The 23,013-nt window shown below is 38.6% G+C and overlaps 1 protein-coding gene across 5 annotated transcripts in view; it reads left to right on the forward strand.

The window, feature by feature from the left end:
* LOC126898699 (uncharacterized) overlaps positions 1-19,531 on the forward strand; it is a 29,696-nt gene extending 10,165 nt beyond the window's left edge. The window contains exons 2-22 of one of the 5 annotated variants that reach the window (XM_050672987.1): positions 4,207-4,393; positions 4,530-4,684; positions 4,781-5,038; positions 5,140-5,301; positions 5,540-5,985; positions 6,859-7,021; positions 7,112-7,226; positions 7,457-7,695; positions 8,503-9,075; positions 9,967-10,257; positions 10,349-10,514; positions 10,633-10,850; positions 11,304-11,669; positions 11,771-12,232; positions 12,656-12,835; positions 13,160-13,289; positions 13,493-14,052; positions 14,719-14,855; positions 14,960-15,427; positions 15,758-16,794; positions 17,689-19,531. In XM_050672987.1, the coding sequence (XP_050528944.1) occupies positions 4,207-4,393; positions 4,530-4,684; positions 4,781-5,038; positions 5,140-5,301; positions 5,540-5,985; positions 6,859-7,021; positions 7,112-7,226; positions 7,457-7,695; positions 8,503-9,075; positions 9,967-10,257; positions 10,349-10,514; positions 10,633-10,850; positions 11,304-11,669; positions 11,771-12,232; positions 12,656-12,835; positions 13,160-13,289; positions 13,493-14,052; positions 14,719-14,855; positions 14,960-15,427; positions 15,758-16,720 (6,239 nt within the window). In that variant the 3' untranslated portion in view covers positions 16,721-16,794; positions 17,689-19,531. The remainder of the gene's footprint in view (positions 1-4,206; positions 4,394-4,529; positions 4,685-4,780; positions 5,039-5,139; positions 5,302-5,539; positions 5,986-6,858; positions 7,022-7,111; positions 7,227-7,456; positions 7,696-8,502; positions 9,076-9,966; positions 10,258-10,348; positions 10,515-10,632; positions 10,851-11,303; positions 11,670-11,770; positions 12,233-12,655; positions 12,836-13,159; positions 13,290-13,492; positions 14,053-14,718; positions 14,856-14,959; positions 15,428-15,757; positions 16,795-17,688) is intronic. The other 4 variants (XM_050672988.1, XM_050672990.1, XM_050672992.1 and 1 more) reach the window with 4 other exon arrangements.
* Positions 19,532-23,013: the final 3,482 nt, after the last annotated feature.

Consider the following 23,013-nt stretch of genomic DNA (forward strand, 5'->3'; position numbering starts at 1 on the left):
CGTCTCGTTCTCCGCGATTTTGTCGGCGCGCCAACCTTTTTCTCTCGTCCCGTGCACACGACAGCAACGTCGGCCAGGTAATTACGCCACGCGAATCAACTGCTGCCGCCGATTGACTTTGATTAATCTTCGCCCGTTAACGAAAATATAATTTTTTTTTTTTTAACAATCGCGACTCAAATAGAGTTACTCTCTGGACGAATAGCCCGTTTACGATAAAAATTAATAAACGCGTCGCTTATGTCTGTTGAGACACAACGGGCGCGTGCATACCACTCGTCGTTATCAAAAGCGATTTCGTATCTGACGATCCTGTTATTAATAATAATAAGAAACCTGACTGGGCACGCGCGTCAAACGATTTTCTTCCTGTTCTCGTCTTCTCGAAGTTTCCGGAACAAACGGATTTCACGATACGACCGCTTCACTCGGTGCGTGGTGCGGGGCGCGGAAAAAAACGGAATCCGATTAACTTGGCCCACAATCATACGGGTACTTACCATTAACGTAATACGGTTTTATAAGGTGCGCGGTGCGCCGCATAATGTTGTTTTACTGGCAGCAGCAGCAGCACACAACTGCTCTCCGGTGATTAGCAGCGACGGCGGATGAACTCGGAAAAAGAGGCGGCGGGCGCGGGTGTGTTACGGACAACATGGACGATGGCGGTAAAAGTTTTTGCTCGGCACGGGGGATAACAAATGAGCGAGAATGTGCTTCTCGCAGCAATCGCTGTTTTCTAAAGCCGACTCGCCTAAGAAAACTTGGACCGTAAACTATAAGCAGTGTGTGTTGTATGTATATATGTGTGTGTAGTATGTATATATGTGTGTGTAGTATGTATATACGTGTGTGTTGTATGTATATACGTGTGTGTAGCATGTATACGCGTGTGATATAAACTAGTTTATATCGAGCTCTTAGCCCACACACTTTTATGTGTACACATTATTGTTACTGTTGTTGTTGTTGTTCGAGCGCGGAAAACTTAAAATGGATTTAGCACACGCATTGGTTTCACAAAAGAGTATATCAGAACTAATTTCAAGACCCCCCGACATTTGTGTCGTATCACAGTAACAATGAGGGCCCCGTTTAAAAAGTATAAATCACTGTTTTAAAACGTTTTTGTGTAAATCCGTCGCGTTAATATACACGTATTTATAACAAAAAATATATAAACTAATTAAATTTTTCGTCGACAGTTTCTCAAAATGAACGCATCGAAAATCAATCAAATTATGTACAGTTTTTATTTGTGGCGCTAAAGAAATTATAAAGAAAAATTAATATGATAATAAAAAAAACACACAAGTTGTAATCATTTTTTCGTTGAAATTGTAAACCGCGTAGAAGATTCATCGACCAAAGTATTACTATCCAAGTCCCGACAAAGTGTTTAAAACTCGAAAATCACATTAAAGCTTTAAAACTATCCCAAAAAGTATATTATTCGATGTAACTGACGCGTTAACGAGAACATGACTTCAACGCGCTAAACCCAACCGAATTATTAAAATATTTCCATTCCTTCGATTGATTTTAAACAAGACATTGCATTCAAAGCTTAAGTTACACCAAACTTGAGCTATTAATGCAGAAAATATGCAATATTAACAAATCGTGACGGAAAAATTGTTTCGATAAACAAATTATGTACAAGATATAATATATACAAGATACTTTAGAATGCTTAATTATAGTTGTAAAACATTAATGGTTCTTTGATGATCTGCTTTACACAAATAATCAAACTTCTTCTATCATTCCACTAAGTCTGTATCAACTTTGAATTTTCAAATAGCAATCTCATTTTTTTTCATCACTCTGGCCCTATTAGATTGAAAAACAAAAACAATTTTTGCTAACACATTTTTTTTGATATTATTCGATTTTCAACGGGTTACTTCTGTTTAAAGTTTTAGACGCCATCAAATAAATACGTATTTATTTTTTAAGACAGGAACATTATCATATCGTATGTCGATAAACGCTACCGGTTCGTATAAATATGTGACAAACTGCACACCTCCTCCAAGAACCGGTTATGTACCGGTAGCACTTATCGATTGATGAACCAATAAAGATGTTACTGTCCTTTAAAAATAATTACTCCTTTTTCCCGATCGATCCTGAACATTAGACAGCTCCGTAATTTGTTGAAAACAAAATTATTTTTTTATCGATTGAATAAATCTGATGATATAAAAATCTAGTTTGCTAATTGCTTTTGATTGTTTAAATCAAAAGTCGATACGAGCTTAGAGTATGAGGGATGATAGAAAAAAATCAATTTTTCATATGTAACTCAGATCAAAAATAAAAAAACGTTATTGATAAAAAAGCCAAATAATCATTAGCTATAATATTTTCGAAGATATTTCGTAAGGCTTATTAAGGAGTCAATGTATTTATATATATATATATATTAGAGTGTCGCTTATTTTTAACATTTTGAAAATTCTTTGGGCTCACGCCCCAAATTTTTGTATATACATATAAAAAGTGAGTACAAAAAATTTAAAGCCGATCAGACAAGTTTAACCCGTGCCGACTTAGGATTAAAAATCGTTCAAAAGAGGTAGTTTTTTAGTTTTAGCAATTAACTCATAAATTAGCGCTTCCACAAAAAAAATTATTGAAATTAAATAATTTTTAATAATAATATAATAATTATGTTTTTTCATTCAAATTAAATTCTAACAGTTTCTCTTCTAAATTCATTAGATTTCCAACAAAATGTCAATATACGTAATATTTCTTGAAATTGTCGAATTTTCGAATGTTTACGAATATTTCATCTTATCTGACGAACCATATGTGATACCGACCTAAAGTTTCATACGAAAATTGTTTAAAGTTAAATTTTACAAAATAAAACTAATAATTAAACATTTCATTAAACGATCGTTTTATTGCTACAGGTGAAATAGCTATAATTGTATATTTAATTATAAATTTATGTAATTGATTAGCTTAAACGCATTAGTATACTTATTTCTTAATATTATTGAACCTATTTAAAAAAAATTGCTACATAAAATATAAAATGTTAATTTTCAAAATAATTTCCAAATTATAATTAATATTAAAAATTATATTCTAATGTTCTTTTTTTGCAATTAAGATATAATTATCTTTGCTCTTAAACATAGCATAAAAGTAACTCAGCTTTTTTACGTTTTACTGTTAAATTTCCAAGAAATCTTCCATTTTACTCTCTCTTAGCTGAGTCATTTAGTATTTTAAGTGAGCATATAATTTTTTTTCGTGTAAATAAAAATCATCAGTATTGATATAGAATTGTTTAAAAAATTAAACAGTGCTCTTCAACAAAAAAAGCTACTATTTTGTCTAAAAATAAAATTCAAATTAACACATTTTTACTAAATTTTGATAAATCTAAGTAATATATTGCTTCATTAATCTGACGAGCTTGGTGTATGGTTCACATACGAGTTGTGTTCAGAAAATAACAGGAATTTTTAAATTTATCGGGTTTGGATAGTCCAATTATCAAAACAAATTTTTTCATAATGTTGGTACACATGTCCCCGAAGTATGATAAAGTTTTCAGCTGGATTCATTTTTTAATTTGTCAGGGGCCGCCGCTAAATTTGGACGTGATTTTATGAGACAATTTTTTTTTGTGGATCTAAGGATTTGTATCAACTTTTGCGTAAAAAATGAAAAAGTGTAATGTGAAAGGACTATAGTGGGTGTGTTATAAGTAAAACGAGGATTTACAAGTGGTATAATCGTTTCCGACATGACCGTGAAGACGTGTTGAAGAAAAAGGCTCAACACAAAGAGATGAAAGAGACACAAAACGAATAGAGGATTTTAAATGATAGTATTACGAGAGATAAAACACCGAAAAATCGACTTGCCGTTTTGTATTGTTTCAGGTGATAAAGAGCGCGTTAAAAGTTTCTATGAATTTGTAAACTCAATAAGTTTAAAAAATATATATTTATAATTTAAGTATTACGGCGCCCATCATTGTTATCATTATCGTTCTAAGCGTAAAAAAAATGTCCGTGTACAAAAATATATTATATTTAGGAAAAAATCGGCATTTTTCCAATTTTTAAGTCTTCAAAAATAACGAACATTATTGAGACATATCAGAATTCAAAGAAAATATGTCAACATGGAAAATGACGATACCTCAATGCGATTACATTACATATATTTCTTTTCCAGGCGAACAACAGAGTGACATCGGTGTCCAAATCGGCCAGTCCGCCATGTTGCCGTGCGAATTGGACGACCGCGGACGACACCAATGCGGTTCCGTGCATTCGGTCAAATGGTACCGCGGCGCCAGTCGCATTTTCCTATACAGTAGCGCGGTACCGGTGACTCAGCCCAGAAAAGGATACCAAGACAGGTAATTGGCCGGCCAGCCAGACGGATGAGATTTTTTATTGTAGACGAGAATCGCATGTGTTGTCGCGCGATTCGCAACACAAATCGAACGACACACGATTATTCGTAAACGCTAACAAACCGCAATGTGTTTTCAGGACCTCTTGGAGTTACACGCCAAACGACACGGTCGCGTACTTGGTTTTGGAAAACATCACCGCCCAGGACGAGTCCATTTACAAGTGCGAGATCACGTACACGGCGGTACACGAAGGTTGCAACATCGTGCAGTTCATCAATCTGACGACACACAGTGAGTACATCGAAGAGACAGTGTCTCTAACGATTTTTAAACTTGTTTCGTCTTCAATAAACGTTTGTTTTATTTTTTTCTTGTTTTTCCGCGCAGTCGATCCGGACTATATTGGCGTTGGCGTTTTGCCGGCCGACGACGGAAACAACAACAACGAAGTCGGCGGTGCGTCGGACGCCGGCGACTCGGAGTACGACGAAACCCAAAAGAGGACCGTAAAAATGAACTCCGGCAGTGTGGTCGGACCCCTCGACGAAGACGGCAACGTTCGACTGTACTGTGAGTCGGGTCGGGCAAAACCCGTGCCCCAAGTTACTTGGTGGTGGAACGGATCTCAATTGTCTTCCGGCACAGGTACGGATTAATTTTTTAATTTATTTCTTTTAATTCGATAAACTATTATTGTCATTTGAATATACATTTTTTTAAACGTTTATCGTTCCGTTTCGTTTCAGACTATCGGTTCAAGAGACTACCGGGAGGATTGTCGGTGGCGCGCAACGTGTTGACGTTGAGTCCGCTGAAAAGAGGTTCGGGCGGTCGATACGAATGCCGTGTAAAAACGGCTGCCAACGCTTCTCCCGTGCTCACGTCCTTCTTGGAGCTTACCGTCAACGGTAACTATAGACATACAATTATAGTTTGTTTTTATAACCCGACCGCTTATCGTCGCTCTATTCGATATCCGGCCGGGTAACACTCGTTTGACAATACACACGACTCTGGTGGTAAACGCACACGTAAACGACGTTGAACTACCTCCTCGTGGTCGCGTATGGAGTATGTGTTACGCTCGTGACACGTACTCCATCGACATTCACCCTAACGTAATGCTCGCGATATTTTATTTTACAGTTCGCCCGTTGTCCGTACAAATCATATCCAATGCCGGCGATGACGACGACGACGACGACGACGATAGCCACACCGTCGCCGCCACAGTGAGCGGGACCAGCGATCCGTCCGATTCAGAACCGGCGGCTGCTTCTGCCGTCGAAGGACGAGGACTGGTGCTCAAGTGCGTGGCTAGGGGCGCTCGACCTCAAGCAAACGTCACCTGGTACTATTACCAAAAGGACGATGCCGGCGAGAGCGGCGGCGGCGGCGACAACGACGAAGACGACGCGAAGAAAAACGCGGTCGACAGAGACGATAGCAGCAGCAAATCTAATCATCAACACAAACAGCCGGTGGTTTTGTCTTCCGGTCGACCCGGCGAACTGACCACGACGGGATCGACGACCACTCCTCCGGCTCCAGCCATCGGCAGCGTAGAGATCGCTCAACACACCGAGTATCAGGTAATTGTAGACCACCGGACGGCGGGTGTACGACGAAAGTTCACAGTTTAATTTATACAGCGGACGACTCGGCGATTGCACGCGTTCGTCGAGAGTCCGTTTTTTTTTTATGTAAATTTTTTCTGCTACAGAATTCGCAATAGAAAAAATTTTTCTATCCCGAAACCCCACACAGAGCGTATACGATCGTCGTTGATCTGAATCTTAAAAATCTTAAATCCGCCCCTCCCCACTTAAACGCTTTTTTTATAAGAAAAATAAAAGCGAAACAGACAAAATAAGCTATTTTAAAAGCTTATTGTTATTAAAGATTTTGTCGTAACAAATCCAATTATGTGTACAACATGTATACATATATATGCAGAGTGGTCTCTGTATGTATATGTATAAAGATTTTGACAAATTTTATAACTTTTGATCCAATTTAAATTTTCCATTGATTTTTTTTTACAACAGAAAACTATAATAATTTTACAATTTATTTAAAAAACTACAAAAATTTTAAGATATCACTTTCACATAGTATATTTTAAGGAAAAATTTGATAAAAAAAATATATATTTAATGTTCAGTGGTAAATCTCCTGCAGTATTTTAAAGTTTGTGAAAATTTGAATTTTTTTACGATATCAAATATTGAGAAAAGCACAGAAGAAAACTTCATTTTTTTCCATGAAAATCTGCATGGAAAAATCAAATACCCATGACCATTACTTAGTGTGAAAATATTTCGTTTTCTTCTGTATATATACATATATATATATATACATATATTTTTGTGTTTACGCGCGTGATACTATATTTATATTGCGTTAAAAAACGTACGTTCGTACGGTTTTTCGCGAATATTTTTAATTCGTGTTTCCCGTCGCAGGCCGACGGCACCAGAGATACGCACAGCCAACTGGAAATGTCGTCGCTGAACAGGCGTCAAGACGGTTCTATACTGAGGTGCGACGCGTACAATTCGGTGGGACAAAACAAAGAGGGCTCTACCACGCGGCCGCTTTCGGTCAATATGACCATACGAGTGAAATGTAAGTAGAGTAATATTTCGTCGTGTTTCCACACGATATTGTGCGGAATGTGTTGTACACGCGGTTATAAACATTATTTACGGTTTGCAGACGCCCCGACGGTTTGGCTGGCCAGGCCGAAAATCATAGTGATCAACGAGTCGCAGAGCGTAAACGTGCAGTGCGAATATTCTGCGAATCCCATGAATCCCGCACTGGTCAAATGGTAAGCTTTACGAGATTACGTTTGTCCAACTCGAGCGAGTTCAATAATAGTTATTCGAGTGTTGTTGATTCGTGGGGCGATCACAGACCGACAACGATTGTCCGGCATCGATTACACAGCTCCCTTGTGGTGTAATCGATAGGACGTCGTCGTCGTCTTCGAGTCTGTGATCGCGCCAACTCGACGTTCGCGTTGGCTTCGATCAATTGAAGACACGTCCGATTTTTCAGGTACCGAAACGGCGTGGAAATCGCCGTGGAAGACTACGGCGGAGGAAACCGAAAGGCCGCCGGGTCTTCGGCAAACAATATCTTACTGAGTAGTACCAGCACCAAGTACTTCAGAGTAAACGAAACGGGACTGCGCATCGATCGAGCACATAGGAGCGCATCGGGAGAGTACTCGTGTTCGGTTCGTAATGCCGTGGGACAGACCAATTCCACAGACGTCGTCAAGTTGTTGGTACAATGTAAGTCGTTCACCGGAATAATAACGAAACGCTTTATGTGTATTTATGTACCGCGTTTTTTATTATTATAGTACAATAAAATCTATTGTACAGAATGATTCTTTTAACTTGGCCACTCGATTTCTCTTATTAAAATAATAAGCTTTTTGAAATTTTTCCTTTTTGTAAGTTACACATGTGCATTTCCATTAATCTGTTATAATAAAATTTGTAGGGCCTTTTTAAAATGACAACGCGCATATTAAACAGCTTATAAAATAAAAAATGATTTAATTACGAAAAATACTGGTCGATAACAACTTTCAGTACTTCAGAAATTATTAACAATGACTGGAAGTGAGGAGTGGTTGCTGCTATTTTTATCACTAGTCATTTCCTCTTCATCTCGCCTAGGTACTGGTATAAGCTAGTTTAATATGCGTGTTGATGCATTTAAATAAATAATGTCGCCACTCCTATAAGATAGAAAGAACCTAAAAATTATTTTATAACCAATAATTGGAAGTTCATATGTAAATAACAAAATCAGAAAGAATTAAAAAAAAATAAAAACTTAAGATTTTAAGTAAATTTGAGTGGCCAACGTTAAAAAAATCACTCGGTATTATATAATACAAAAATATGATATGACATAAAACGTTTATAAACGTTCAAATGTTATAATCCGACACTATTGCTAACAAACGATAAATCGCGTATATTATATTTTATACTGTAACCGTGTTGTTTTTATTTTATATATTTTTTACGTTTTTATCATATTCTCCGTACGCTTTTATATTTAACTCGTGTTTTGTTCGTTTACAGACACGCCGCGCGTCAGACTCGAACTGGTCATCGACGGCGAAGGAAACGACGACGAAAAGTCGTCGGTGCCTTCACACCGGCCGGCCGTCCTCGAATCGGAACAGCTCAACGTTACCTTGAGGTGCGCCGTCGTTTCGGAAGACGGCGGCGCCGAAGCGGACAGTGACGGTATGAAATCGGACGGCACGTACGACCCGTCGTTAAACCTGACGGTCGTTCACTGGTATTGGAACGGCGTCCAAATGCAACTGCCCAACTGCAGCCGACCGGACGGTTACGACGACGACTTCGAGGACGAAGACGAGAACAACGGCGCGACCAACAACTATTTCTACAGCCCCGGCATTGTGGGACCGGGCGACTTTGACGAGGAGACCATGTTGATCATGCGCAACCAGCACGCCGACGAAAACGGCACGTCCAAAAGGAGAACGATGCGAGTGGTTTGCAGCGACAGGGAGCTGGTACTGATGAACGTGTCCAAGAACATGCACGGCAATTACTCGTGTCGCGCCCGCAACGCCGCCGGCCTGTTGACTCCTATGTCCGAACAAACGCCTCTGGTCGTCTACTGTGAGTACGACCGTACAATACATTTTTGTTTTCCGGACGACGGGGAGACGCCATTCGCTCGAGTGTACACGGATAGGTCGCGTCGGACGCCGTTACAGTTTTTCCGTTCGGTCTATTCGGATTTACGATAACGACGTACGAAAATTCATTAGGGAAAAACGCAAGTAGAATTTAGTTAAAGTTAAAACTCAACCCATTCCTTGTAATTTTTTCTTATTGATTTACAATCTTGTTTTCAATTTTCGAGGAAAATTACAAAGAATACTTGTAAAAAAAAATTTCCCAATTTATTCATAGCGTATTGCAGGTTTTATAACTTACGATGTAAGGGAAAATTTGGATAAACAACAATGAAAATATTATTCTCGTACGCGAGAATTTTCGATATTTTATATCAAATATACACTATTCGCGTGTAGGAATAACGTGTACATTAAAAAAAAAATCGTACTTGGGTATGAAAATGACGACTAATGTCGTCCGACAGACGACTGGTTCTTATTTTTTGCAATTCACACGNCACATTAAAAAAAAATCGTACTTGGGTATGAAAATGACGACTAATGTCGTCCGACAGACGACTGGTTCTTATTTTTTGCAATTCACACGGTACAGTTGTTCATTTAAACGGATGTAATTCAAATCGATCATCATCAAAACAACACGAATACGATGAAAAAAAGATTTTCTAATTAAGTAAAACTTAAATACATAAAAAATTTTTAAAGACACACGAAATAGAATTTTTTTTTTTTTACATATAAAAATAAATTCTTTGATGGTAAAAAAAAAAAAAATAATCATATATGTATTTACTCTCGTCGTATCTGTTAAACAGAATTTTGCATTGTCACGATAAAATTTTATGCGATCGATTTTGATGGTTTACAGTCGCACCGGGACCCGTGACGTTGGAATTCAGTCCTCGGCGCGTGATCAAAGGACGCAACGTGACGCTTAGATGTAACGCTCAGTACTTGGGAAGACCTCAACACCCGACCAATTATTCTTGGTACCGGGACGGTCATCAGGTCATCATGAACAATCACAATCACAATCAAAACAACAGCGCCGAGTGGTTCGTGGAACACGTGTCCCTGGAGACCAGAGCCAACTTTACGTGTTCCGCTTTCAATGCGGGAGGCGTTACCAAGTCCGAGCCCGTCTATATAGAAGTACTGGGTGAGTGTACACTGTGACAGAGTGTATACTCCGAAACTCTGCCCGTTTTTCTCCGGGTTTTTTAATCTAACCGCGGTTTTTTTCGTTTCAGCACCTCCGAATTACATTAGTCGAGCTCCGCAGTACAAAGGCGTAGCGTACAACGACACTCACGTGAACGCTTCGTGCACCGTAGAGTGTTACCCGTTGTGTTCGGTCGAATGGTTGCGGCAGAACGTGCCCATCGACCCGATAAACAACCCTCAAGACAAACAAAGGTAAACATAGAGGATATAAAGTAGTGGTAGTGTGAGAAGTAGTAGTTGTAGTAGTGTTTGAAGTAATAATGGTGGTGGTAGTAGCAAACTAATGCGACTATTATTTTTGTGCGCACAGATACTCGATAGTCACGGAATACTTGCCGGCGGAACGGTTGAAAAACGATTTCGAAGCAGTTCGTTCTACGCTGGTGTGGCGTCTGGAGAATTGGACCAACGGCATGGGCCGGCCGGGTTTGGATCCGGCCACCGACTCGACCACGTACAGCTGCCGTAGTTCGTCGAACAACGTGGGCGTGGGAGTGCCCGAATCGACAATGCACTTTTCCGTTGAATGTACGTGATTGTAACGCGTTCGACCGGCGGCGGCGGCGTTAAAATAAACAAACACATTGAACGTTACCGCCGACTGCTGTGTCGATTTATCATTTAAATACCATTTCAACTTCTTGCCATACAAAATATCTAAATACGCCACTTAATTAAGTATCACGACTCGACGTTTTTCCATAATAATCGCGATTCTCTATTAACGCATTATGGGCGTGGGCACACTAGACAAAGCTCTAGTGTTAAGCCACGCCTGTCGCCGTAGTGCACGGACGGGTGACCGTACGTGCGTTTTACGGAGGCGTAAAGCATATCCCAAATCCCCAGTGCAGAAGGTACCGGGAAATCATTGCACTAATCCATTTCTTAGTACTACCGGTTTACGCCTCAGGGTATCCAACCCGAAACGAATAGGAATCAAAAAGTAAACTAACGTATTGTGTGTGTGTGTATTTTCAGATCCGCCGACAAACATGTCGGTGTCAAAAACCGTGGTGCACGTCAACGAAGGGAATATACCGGAAAAAGTGTTTTGTAACGCCGACGCTCATCCGGGCCCTACTTTCGAGTGGTACCGTCAAAATTCGGAATCGTCGTCGTCGTCGTCGTCAGCGGCGGCCCTCGCGACCAATTCGTCTCAACAGCCGTCCGGCCAACTTCAAACGGCAACGCAGCAACAGCCTTTTTCGCAGATGGAACGCAAGAGCACCGCCAACTGGCTGATGTTCAACACGGCCGTGTTTCCCAAACACGCCGGAAACTACATTTGCGTCGCGCACAACGCCCACGGCGACGGCGTCATCCAAACCTACTTGGACGTTATGTGTAAGTGTCGATTGCATCGAAATTTTTTAGGTTATAAAAATAAGTCGTAAACCGCGTTTACGACACACACAACTCTACCGTTGTCATTTTTTGTTTTCCAGATAAACCCTCTTGCACGTTGAACCTGATGAAAGTGTCCGATCCCGAAGCGACGCCGATCGTCAACAGTCTGTTGAAGGACAACCCGTCGCGACCGGACGACGGCGGAGCGGCGGCCTACGACCTGGACGATCCCGAACGCCGGATTCTGGTGTGCACGGTGAAGGCCAATCCCGGGCAGGTGCAGTTCACCTGGACAACGGTGAGACGCGAAAACCAGAACGACACCGATTCGCCAGCGGCCGTATCGTATCCCGTCACCGAAGAGACCGTGGTGACGTGGGGCGAGTCGGTCGTGCCGACGGACGTCGAAGGATTCACCGCGTACTCTCCCAACCGGAGCGTGTTGATCCTCAAAGAAAGCGTCGCCATGTCCGAAGAAAACGGCATCGACGGGGTACGCACCTACGTCTGCACGATCAGCAACGCCGTGGGAACGGAACAGTGTACCGTGAAAGTTCAAGGTAAGTTTCGGCGCTAGTTAAACTTGCCCGCCCCCCCCCAGTACGTAATACGCGTAATATTAAATGCGATAAACATATTAGATATTACGCGCGTTCCGTACACTCCATTTACACGCAATACATTCGCATCGACTAAATGTTTATTTTTTTTTATTAGCTTACAGGAAAAGTAAGTACGGTAACCACACTCGTATAATAGATTTTTTTTTTTTATCGTGTACGTAGAATTTTAATAGACCGCTTAGAGCGTGATTGATACTCGAACAGTGTGCGTATTTAGTGGTTGTAAAATGTTAAATACACGCACTATGTTGTAGCGAAATGATCTATAAAAATGTTCAGTTATTTTTTAGAAAGAATACAGTCGCCGTCGTTATCATCGTCGTATAATGGCGAATAATTGTTGTTGTTTTTTGTTTATAGGCGATACGCCGTGGTGGAAACAACTGTTGGTCGCGGTCGGCTTGGGCGGCCTGGGCATCCAAAGCGGATGGATCGTTGTTGTCGTGTTGGTCATATTAGCGGTAATTATCATCGCGGTCTTGTCATTGCTGATATTCTTACTGTGCAGGAAATTTATGCAGCCGGACGGTACCCAAAAATGTGAGTTGATATCGTGATTTTATTTTTATAAAAATAAAAATTTATTTAAAAATCTTTGTGGACATAAAAAATAAAACAATGAAATTGTAGGTTTTAATCTAAACTACTATTATAATTGTTATTTTTTCGATACCCTTAGAGTATATTAATTTTATTTGTTTCAATTGTTATTTCTTTTCATTTTTTTTTTGACATTTTATTAATCGACGACGTTACACCCCATAGTGCAGGTAAGACTTTATTGACATTTTTTAGTGTTTAAACGTTACTCGTTAGTGTGCTTTCGTGTGTCATTGTATTATTTGCTTTTTGTGTGTGGCGCAGACGTTAAACAAAAATTCACGACGTCCTTTTCATCGTCGCAAATTTCAGCTTGGCGAAGTCGCAGCTTGTTGTTTTTCAACGACCATCGATCGTCTTTAACCGCCAACAAAAAATATCAAGGCAGACAAACGTAAGTATTCCAGTGGAACTTAGAAAATAATAAAGCTTTGGCGGTGACGGTTTTTTCCATCTGTCCGCGTTCTCTCGTGTTGGTTCTTCGAACACGACCGTCGGCTTTGTTTACTTTGTGTTTGGGGCCTTTGCGCATCTTATCCGTAGTGTATGATTGTTTGAGGAACGTTAATGACGACAGTTATCGTTATCCGTTTACAGTCCCGAGGGAAGCGCCTCCACGACAAACGGCTCGGCCGGGCCCAACGGTTTTGACAACGGTGGGGGCGGCGGCAGCGGGGAAGACCAAAAATCGCCCACAGATCGGATGTCCGTGCCTGTAGCAAGCGAGTCGCCCGCGTCCGCCGTGGGCAAGTGGCCGCTCAAGCCGGGCGTTTTGGTGCACGTCAAACAGCAGAGACGTCAATGCGAAGGGTCGTTTACCAGTACGACCGAAAATTCTCCGTCAAAGGTTGCCGGCGGCGGCCACCGAAACACGGACGCGCGGCAAGAGAAGACGAGTAACGATCCGGCGGCAATAGTGGTGCTGCTCGACGAGCCCGCGCCCAACGAATCGCAGTCGGCCAGAACCGATCGCATACGGCGGATGAACATGACCAACGCAAACGGTAAATCGTCGTCGAGCGTTTCGAACCTGACCAAAAGACGCTCCGCTGTGCCCGCCCTACCGCCACCGCCACCTCCTCGATTTTCAATTCAACCTCCGGTCATCGATGGAAACGAGAGCCCGCCGTCGATTAAGCCCAAATCCATTCAAAAAGGTACGTAGTCGACGTTGTTGGTAATATTTTAACTTTGACGCGAACCCGAAAAGGTATTTTATTCTTATTATGATGCGTTTTCCATTGTTTGTGTGCGTGTATGTTTTTTTCGATTACAGTTGTTAGAAAAAATAATGTAATTCGATAAGTCATTATCGAAACGAACGAATATTGTATTCGTTTATTTNCATTGTTTGTGTGCGTGTATGTTTTTTCGATTACAGTTGTTAGAAAAAATAATGTAATTCGATAAGTCATTATCGAAACGAACGAATATTGTATTCGTTTATTTAGTAAATTTTTATTTTACAATAGCACGTAGTTTGCGTTGGTTGTGTAATGCATGACATATACTGTAGGATAGTATTTTTAGGCGTGTGCGTGTGTTGATATACAACAAACTATTTGTTTTTAAAATATTATCACACAAGCCGTTGAAACACTTAAAAAAAAAAGGTAAAGGTAATTTTTTTTTTTTAATGACATAGTAGGCGTGTAATACAATAACTATGTAATATCATCAAATAGGACAATACGATACGTAAAATAGTTTTTCTTATAATACTTTAAATATGTTTTTAAAATGCGTAATATATTACAAATTTTCATTTGTATCTAATTATTTTATTAAGAAATTACGATAAAGTGCTTTCGTTTTGAATGCAGACTGGAGAGGCAATCGTCATAACTTGGGAACGGGAAGATCGGGCCAACCCCTAGACGGAGGATCGAACGGCGGTATCGATTCAAAAGCTTTCTACGAAAATCTACCATTCCACGGAATGCGACCGCCACCTAATCAGGTACGTTGAAATCAAAATGTTTATCGATAATAACAATGTTATTAACGGATTTATCGTTTGTTTTTTGTCATAATTTGACATGTACCTTTGTTTACGCACAAAAGTTGTTGTCTAACAATGACGACGACAATAACATTAGCCTAACTCGGTTAGCGACCGTCGCCGCCGACCAGCCGAAAACCGTATCGCCTCTGGTGGTCTCGCCAGAATTGATTCACCGGCCAAAGGCCAACGGGTACGTGTCCCTGCTGCGCCAGGCCGTAAACGCGCTGGAGGACAAAGGGGGAGCCGACATAACGAGATTCAGTTCGTTGCAGAGGCCCGTCAGAAATAAAACCAACGCGAATCGTCAGTTCAGATCGCTTAGGATCAAACCGAACGCCGTCGTTGAAAAAGATTCCAACAACAACGGCGACGGCGGTGGCGGCGGCGGCGGCGAGCAGGAAAAGCAAAACCGCAACGTCAAGGGGGGACGTCCTCTATCGGGGCCCGTACCGGCCCCCAGAGGTCGTAAGCGATTGGATTTGAACGACGAAACAGAAACCTATCAGAATTTACTACGATTCAACAAGGTAGTCGTCGTTGTTTAACGTAATTCGGTGGTGACAGTGGTGATGGTGGTTTATTAGCAAAATCAATATGTTTCTAAATAAATGAATAGCATGGAAAAAAATTAATAAAACCTATCGGATTCTATACTAACCGATCTTTCTAGTTTGCTTTTATATCGTAACATGCTTCAATTGTAATTATTTTCATTTTTATATTAATGATTATAATAATCATTATTACTATTTATATTATTATTAACTATAACTAACCCTTTAACTTATTTTGTGCTTGTGACAAATACTACTAACACTTCGGTTTTTGTGTGTTTTTGTTTGTTATTAACCAAACAGTTGCCCGCTCGGAACATCGATCAGTTCAGCTATCAGCTACAGCAGCTTCAACTGCAGTACCAGCACGACCGACAACAACCCCCGCAACTCTGCCGGAACGACAGGGCCAACGAGACGACGAACCAGTACGCGACGCCCGTAGCACCGACCGCCCAACAGTACAACAGTACAACGATATCCAGAACCGCCTTGCAGCCGAATCACCACCACCAATCGATGGAAATGACCCAGATGGCCGACCGACGGTCCGAACAACTCCGGGAACCGCAGCGGTGGCCGGCGTACGGCCAGAGGCGACCGCAGCAACGAGAGGACGACGGCGGAGCCACCCTCGACAGCTATTATCATCGCGGCAGCGTCCAACAGCCGAATGCCGGCGGCGGCGGCAGTATGGACGGATCGCTACAAAAAGACCCGTCGACCGGCAACAGCACGAAACGGAGACGTCAAGGGCACGCCGGTGGAATGTACGGCCGGACCAACACGATCGGCGGCGGTGATACGGCGGCGCCGGACACCGAATCGCAGAGACGTCGCCGCAACGTTTGGGCCGATTCGGCGGGCGCGGAACACACGAGTTTCACCAACAGTCACTACTACGGCAGGAGACGTACGAACGCGATCAACGACAACGGCGGCAACTACAACACTTTGGGCGGTAGAACGGTCAGCGTAAACGGTTACGACACGGGCGGCAGACAAAAGCGGTCGCAGCCCAAGCGCACGTTGTCCTCTTCGTATTACTGTCCCGGCGGATCGTCCACTTGGAAGGCCGGTACAGCCGGCGGCGACCGCCAAGACGACGACGACGACGGCCGTCCGGGCACTAGACCGGACGCCCCCGAAGTCGCAGTGGTCGGCTGCGGCGGCGTTACTTCTGCCGACGGTACCGCAAACCGTGAGGATACCCCGGCGGGCACCGTCAAGTTTCATCGAGATGTCGGACGAGAAATCGACGTGTAGACTCCGCGCCGTGTTCTAACCACCACTCGTGTGTGTTTGTGTGTGTGTACCGACAAGTGCGCCTCCTAACAATTGTAAGTTAACTGTATTAATACGCATGCTAAAACACCACCTTTGGGGAAACTGTCATTGGAAAAAAAACTCGGCCGTTAATAAATTCGATAGCCTTTGAAAATTTCGGCCGTGTCGCAATATCGTTTAAATCGTAGTGCGTCGTCTAGTAATTACACACTAATAAGAAATTTAATTGTGTTCACGCGTAGTAGTCGCCCCCTCCCACGACATTTAACATCATGTCGACGGTAGAAAAATAACGCGCACGTTATAACGGCGTTTGTATGTTTTCTTGATTTTCTATTTTTAAACGACCTTTTCCGACTAAATTGAATTTCCACCCTTAAAAAGCAAACAATATACAAATCTATAAACTAAACAAACGTTTATCGAAAAACCTTATTCCCGGAACCGGTCGGTGCAAACGAAAAAAGGTTTGACAAATAAAAACGTCATACACGATTATTGTTGTTTTTTTTTTTTTTCATTGTAATTACAGTCGATGCGCGATTTGATAGGCGACAGTACGGAGAATGGAGGAAAAGAAAAAAACCATTGTAATACCGAAAAATGTACGAATGAACTTTGGAAAAAAAAACAAAGAATACACGGAAAAAACCAAATTGTTCAAAGCATAACATTACGAGCTTATAAGCTCGTAATGTTGTGCTTCAAATATTTCGAATTTTTCAAGTCGTGTACACACAACGTTGAAATTCACGAGGCCGTGAGTTTCAACGTTGTTTAAAGCCCTTTAGACAGTCGATAACCTCATCGGAATTACAAAATATTGTTCTGATGCTTTCAACGATATTCGTAACTTTTGACACCGCCGCTTTTTAATTTAACGCGGGGTGCAGTAGGAGCGATAATTTTTTATTTTCGTTTCTAATTTATTATTATGTGTGTTTTAGCCGTACAAACCTGGAAACTGTTCGGCCGAAGCCAACGATTTGGAATACGCCGACGTGGATTACCGTTCGTACGGACCGATCAACTACAAAGCGGCTTCGTCCTAAATTATGACAACAGAAATTACACGTGCTTAATCCTCTTATTGTCATTGTTGTTGTTGCTGTTGTTAATGTGAACGCCTTCCTAAACTAAAATACCATTTATTTAAAATTGTAAATTATAATAAATATTTTTTATGTAACATATGAAATTATCGGTATTCATCAGTAAGGTTCTTTTTTCATCGGTTTTATATTTTCCCGTATCGATTTAAACTCTCTACCTCCGGACCCCATTGTCGTCTCTAACCACCGCACGTTAATTAAAATATATATATTAAGGGATTGACAACGTGCGATTTACATTTATTGTTATTTATTCGTAAAAAGTCGGAACTCGTCGAATTAAATATATATATACAATATCGATAAAGAAATTTCGATTTATTGTAATTTTTACACTACACGAGATTAATTCTCGCGTAATAGTAATTATTATTTAGGCTCTTGCACGTGTACAGCCGAATTTAACGTTTTAACGAACTTTTAACGTTTAAGTTTTTGTTTTGTTTTGTTTTTTAATTAATCGCCACCTTAATAATAACCATAATCCTGACTATTTTTTAAAACATAAAAACCTTTAAACACACAGTTATACGGCAACGGTTTTATTTATAATTAATGTAAACACGTATTCGTTTACACGAACAAACTGGACGCCGCCTTACCCGCAAGTTCAAAATAAAGCCTACGAGCCGCCGCCGCCGTCTTCAATTTAAATAATCTCTCTGATCGCCCCACGACCTTTTACTACGTATGATGTTGTTTTTGTAAAACCATTAACTATTACTACTTTATATTTGTGAATTTTATTGTTATTCTTGCTCGTTGTGATTAACACAGGGTATTTGTATGTATATATATATATACCTATATGTATATGTATAAATATATATGAATAATTATAATTTGTAAATGCGATTACAATTCGTTTTTTCTGACCACTCTGCGCCTATGCATTTGAATTCTATTTGAGATTACATTATTTTGTAAATAAATTATAGAAAACACCTTATGAATTCCTGTTGATTAGCTTTTATTACGTTTTAAAGCTATTTTTAGCAATGAAATGATCGATAAAATAGTCGTTAGCCGAGATTATTATAAAAGTTAATTTATACGTATACATATATACATATAAATATTATAGTAATTATATAATTTTTGTTTTATTGTTGTGTATGTACGACACTGTGAACACACAATAGACGTTGTTGTTTAATATTTTAGATGGTGATAAGTCGCTGTGTATTTGTTGACAATCATCGACCTATAAATGTATCGTGTACGTGTATGTAAAACGCATTAATATCTTGTAAATCAAACAAACCGTATGTACTGTAACATTTATTATAATAACCGTGAAAATGTGGCGACAAATTGCTTCGATCTCTTGTTTGTGTAAGTTCGACGCCATCGAATTTTTAATACACTCGATTTTTTGTTTGTGTTGAATAAATTAAAATAACTCCTTATGATGACGACCTACACTAATATTTAAAAAAAAATAAGTATTAAAATGTACTTTTTTTTACTGATATACTTTTGACATTAAAACGGTACTAACATTAATCATTTATTTAGTAGACGTAAGCATTATTATTATTTATACGATTTGTGTACATATTACCAGTTTTGATTGCTAATTTATAACTGTAAGGGAGACTTTCCCGTCGTAACGAATGTCGCCGCGTTTCAACGCGTTTGTTTTAGTAATAATAAATCTAGTCATTTTTTTATAACACTTTGTGTTCATTTTATTTTTTGTTTTATTTGTTCAAAATAGCAGTGTTCCTAGTGAACAAGGCTTAATAACGCCCTAGGTCCTGGCCCGTCGTTTTACACCTTCCACATATTAAATGTGAATGGGAACACGGCCCCAGAAAAATATTTTATGGCCGAGCAAAAATTGATTTTGTCGCAACAAAAACCAAATCGTGTGTCGTTTAATGACACACGGCGTTGTGTTCATAGCAACGAATATATTTTCAAAAAATACGCCGATATTATTATTTTTTTAATGGTGAAAACAACAATCCTGTACGAGTAATCGTTAAAAGGAGCAAGGTTTATTTTCCCTCCTTAAAAATAAACCACAAAAACGGAACCGCCATAGAATAACGATAAAAATTAAATGGTTACATTTGAAAAACGTTTTGAGCCGTTTTCACACTACGCGTTTTCGACGCTGCGTTGGCAACGCTGACGACGCTGGTCAAATTGTTACTGTATATTCATGTGACACACTGCAATTGAGACGCGCGTTTCCTGTGACGGCCGACGCCATCGAACGCTCATAATTTTGGCCGTCTGGACGTCAAAATAGAACAACTGGTTTTCAATTAGACCATTCACACTGCTTTTGACAGTGTTTTCGTCGCTCGTCGAGTATCATATTTATTCTATCATTTTGTTATCTTCTGAGTAACCTTGTTATTTTTGAAATAACAATTTTAAAATAATTAATATTTTATAAATTAAAAAAATATTTAGTATGTTTAATACCGAAGCATTTATAATTGCTGTCCAAGATGAGAATACTATTTAGAATCTAATTAATTTTCTAATTACCCTTTGTATTTACTTTGAAAACAGTGCTGTCACGAAGGGCTCATATACAACTGCATAAGACTTTGAAGTGTAGGTAGGCTGAGGTACTATCATTAACAGCGTAGGCCAAATTAAAATCAATGGAATTGAGAATTTTAATTCAAATTGAAATTTAAAAACAGAAGATTTTTTACTGTAACGTTTGTTTGAAGGATTGAAGCATATTTCTTGCATATTATACAGCCAGCAATGTGAAATGAAAGTTGGCCTGTTAGCTCGGACTGCATAGCTATGTTAATTAGTCTACAAAATGGCTTTTTTTTCTCATAAATTTAATTTTTTGAACAAATTATACGTCGTTCAATATGAATGAAAATGTATTTTTTTTTTTTACAATATTAGTCAGATTTTCCAATCCTCTTCCTATAAATTCTCAAATTCAAACTATTGTTCCGATCAATAATTAATTAAGCTCTTTTCAGTCATCAGACATAAATAATCCTATATACCGCATTCCTCCTTCTAGCTCTTATAATAGACAACCAAATTCTTATACGCAATCTCCATGTTTAGTATCAAAATCTTAAATTGTTTTAATTTTAATCCAAGAAGTTCCTTTAATTTTAGCTTCGATGCGAAGCTGGGAAGGTATTAATTTTACCATGATGTGTTTATTTTTTTTTTTTTATATCTGTTGCCACTTTTTCTCAACTCTCACTGGACCGATTTCTTTCATCAATACGTCAAAAGATCACATCGTATCTAGTTGAAGACATTATCCTTAAAAATTAAAAAATTTCCTTCGTTCCCCGCAAATGGGGGAAATCTCCAAAAAAATTACAAATTTAAAAATCGGTAAATTTTGTCCTTTTTTTCACTTTTTTTTCTTAAAACTTCCATAACTTTTTCAAAATTCAACAAATCAACATAATTTTTTTTATACTAAAACTTTAGATATTTCCCTTTCATTTGATATCATTTGTTTGAAAATCTAACACTTAACCTGCTCACTGGGGGGGATTTAAAATAGCACAAATTTTTTTTTCAAAATACACTACTATAAGTACATCTTTCATTTGACATACTTTTTATTAGAATTGAACAATTTCCCCTTATATAGGTGGTGTTCAAAACTTGAAACATTGTATAAAAAATAGATCTTTTTCAACTTAACTTTTGAAAATGTTCCGGAACTACTGCGTCCTTCAAAACATATATCAAATTAAAAGTTATGTCATATTCTATAAAATGAAAAAAAAAATTTGTCCCGATACCTTATCTTCTATGTGCAAATGGCTGCTGAAATTCAACAAAAAATGTAATGTTTGCGATAAAAATCAAATTCTATTGGGATGTTTTTTGTACTTAAAACTACCATAACTTTTTCAAATATTAACAAAACAAAATAATATTTTTTTATATTGTAACCTTAAGTAATTTCCTTTCATTTGATATCATTTTTTTTGAAAATCTAACACTTAACCTGCTCACTGGGGGGAGGTTTAAAATAGCAACTTATTTTTAAAAACTAATTTTTTCAATTTAACTTTTAAAAATGTTCCGGAAATACTGCGTCCTTTCAACATATATAAAATTAAAGCTTATGTCATGTACTATAAAATTAAAAAAAATGGCGACCGTATTAAAAAATATGCTATTTTTGTGTTAAAATCCTGGGTTTTATATTTTATTTTAAAATATCTTACAAGGGGAATACACTAACTTTCATGAATATTATATAATTTAATTGACATAGAATAAAGTTCATAAGACATAAGAAATTAAACTTATTAACATTTTTTTACAAAAGCAAAGAACACTTGTGTCTATCATGCCTAGGGTACGAGGTTCAAATCTGTCTGTGGCCATTAATATTTTGCATTTTTTTTGAGTTAGAATAAAATTTTCAAATCATTTGACTTTTATCTCATTTAGATTCAGTAACTTCAATAAATATCAAAGATCCCATCACTATAGTCTCCCCTCGTGAGAAAAAATTTCTTATTCGTGTTAATATAATTTTACTATGTGGTTTTTTTGTGGCTACGATTTATTTTGCCAACCCTCACTTGACCTACTTTTATCAACGTTACGTCAAATGATTACAATTCGACTTTAGTTGACGTAAAGAACCCTTAAAAATTGAAAAAACATCCCTTAATCAAATAACAAGTAGCTTAACCAGCTTTATCCATACAAACAATTAAAATCATTCATTTCTAATATTTTTATAGTATATTGTCAAATTAGATTTGATATTATATAAATTTACTTTTAAATTTATTAATTTTTTCACTCTATTTATGTGTGCTACTACCAGTCTAAAACATTCCAAATTTTTTCGTAACATGTTGCTATATAAATCATAAATCTAAAAAAAAAAATGATTTTTAGTTTCACCTGAATTTAGCAATGGATGAAATAAAAAAAATACNCTAAAAAAAAAAATGATTTTTAGTTTCACCTGAATTTAGCAATGGATGAAATAAAAAAAATACTGTAAATAGTAATAATAAAATTTCCTGATGCATATTAATCTTAAGAATACCATTTTTTTTATTTAATGATGTCAATTTCAAACTTGCAAATTGAGCTTAAAAAGTTATGGTAATAAATTCATTTGATTCAATCGATGCGAAGCTGAGAAGGTATTAGTTTTACTAAGATGTGTTTTTT

This window comes from Daktulosphaira vitifoliae, unplaced genomic scaffold, assembly GCF_025091365.1.
Source record: "Daktulosphaira vitifoliae isolate Bord-2020 unplaced genomic scaffold, ASM2509136v1 Scaffold_2, whole genome shotgun sequence".
Lineage (NCBI taxonomy): Eukaryota > Metazoa > Arthropoda > Insecta > Hemiptera > Phylloxeridae > Daktulosphaira > Daktulosphaira vitifoliae.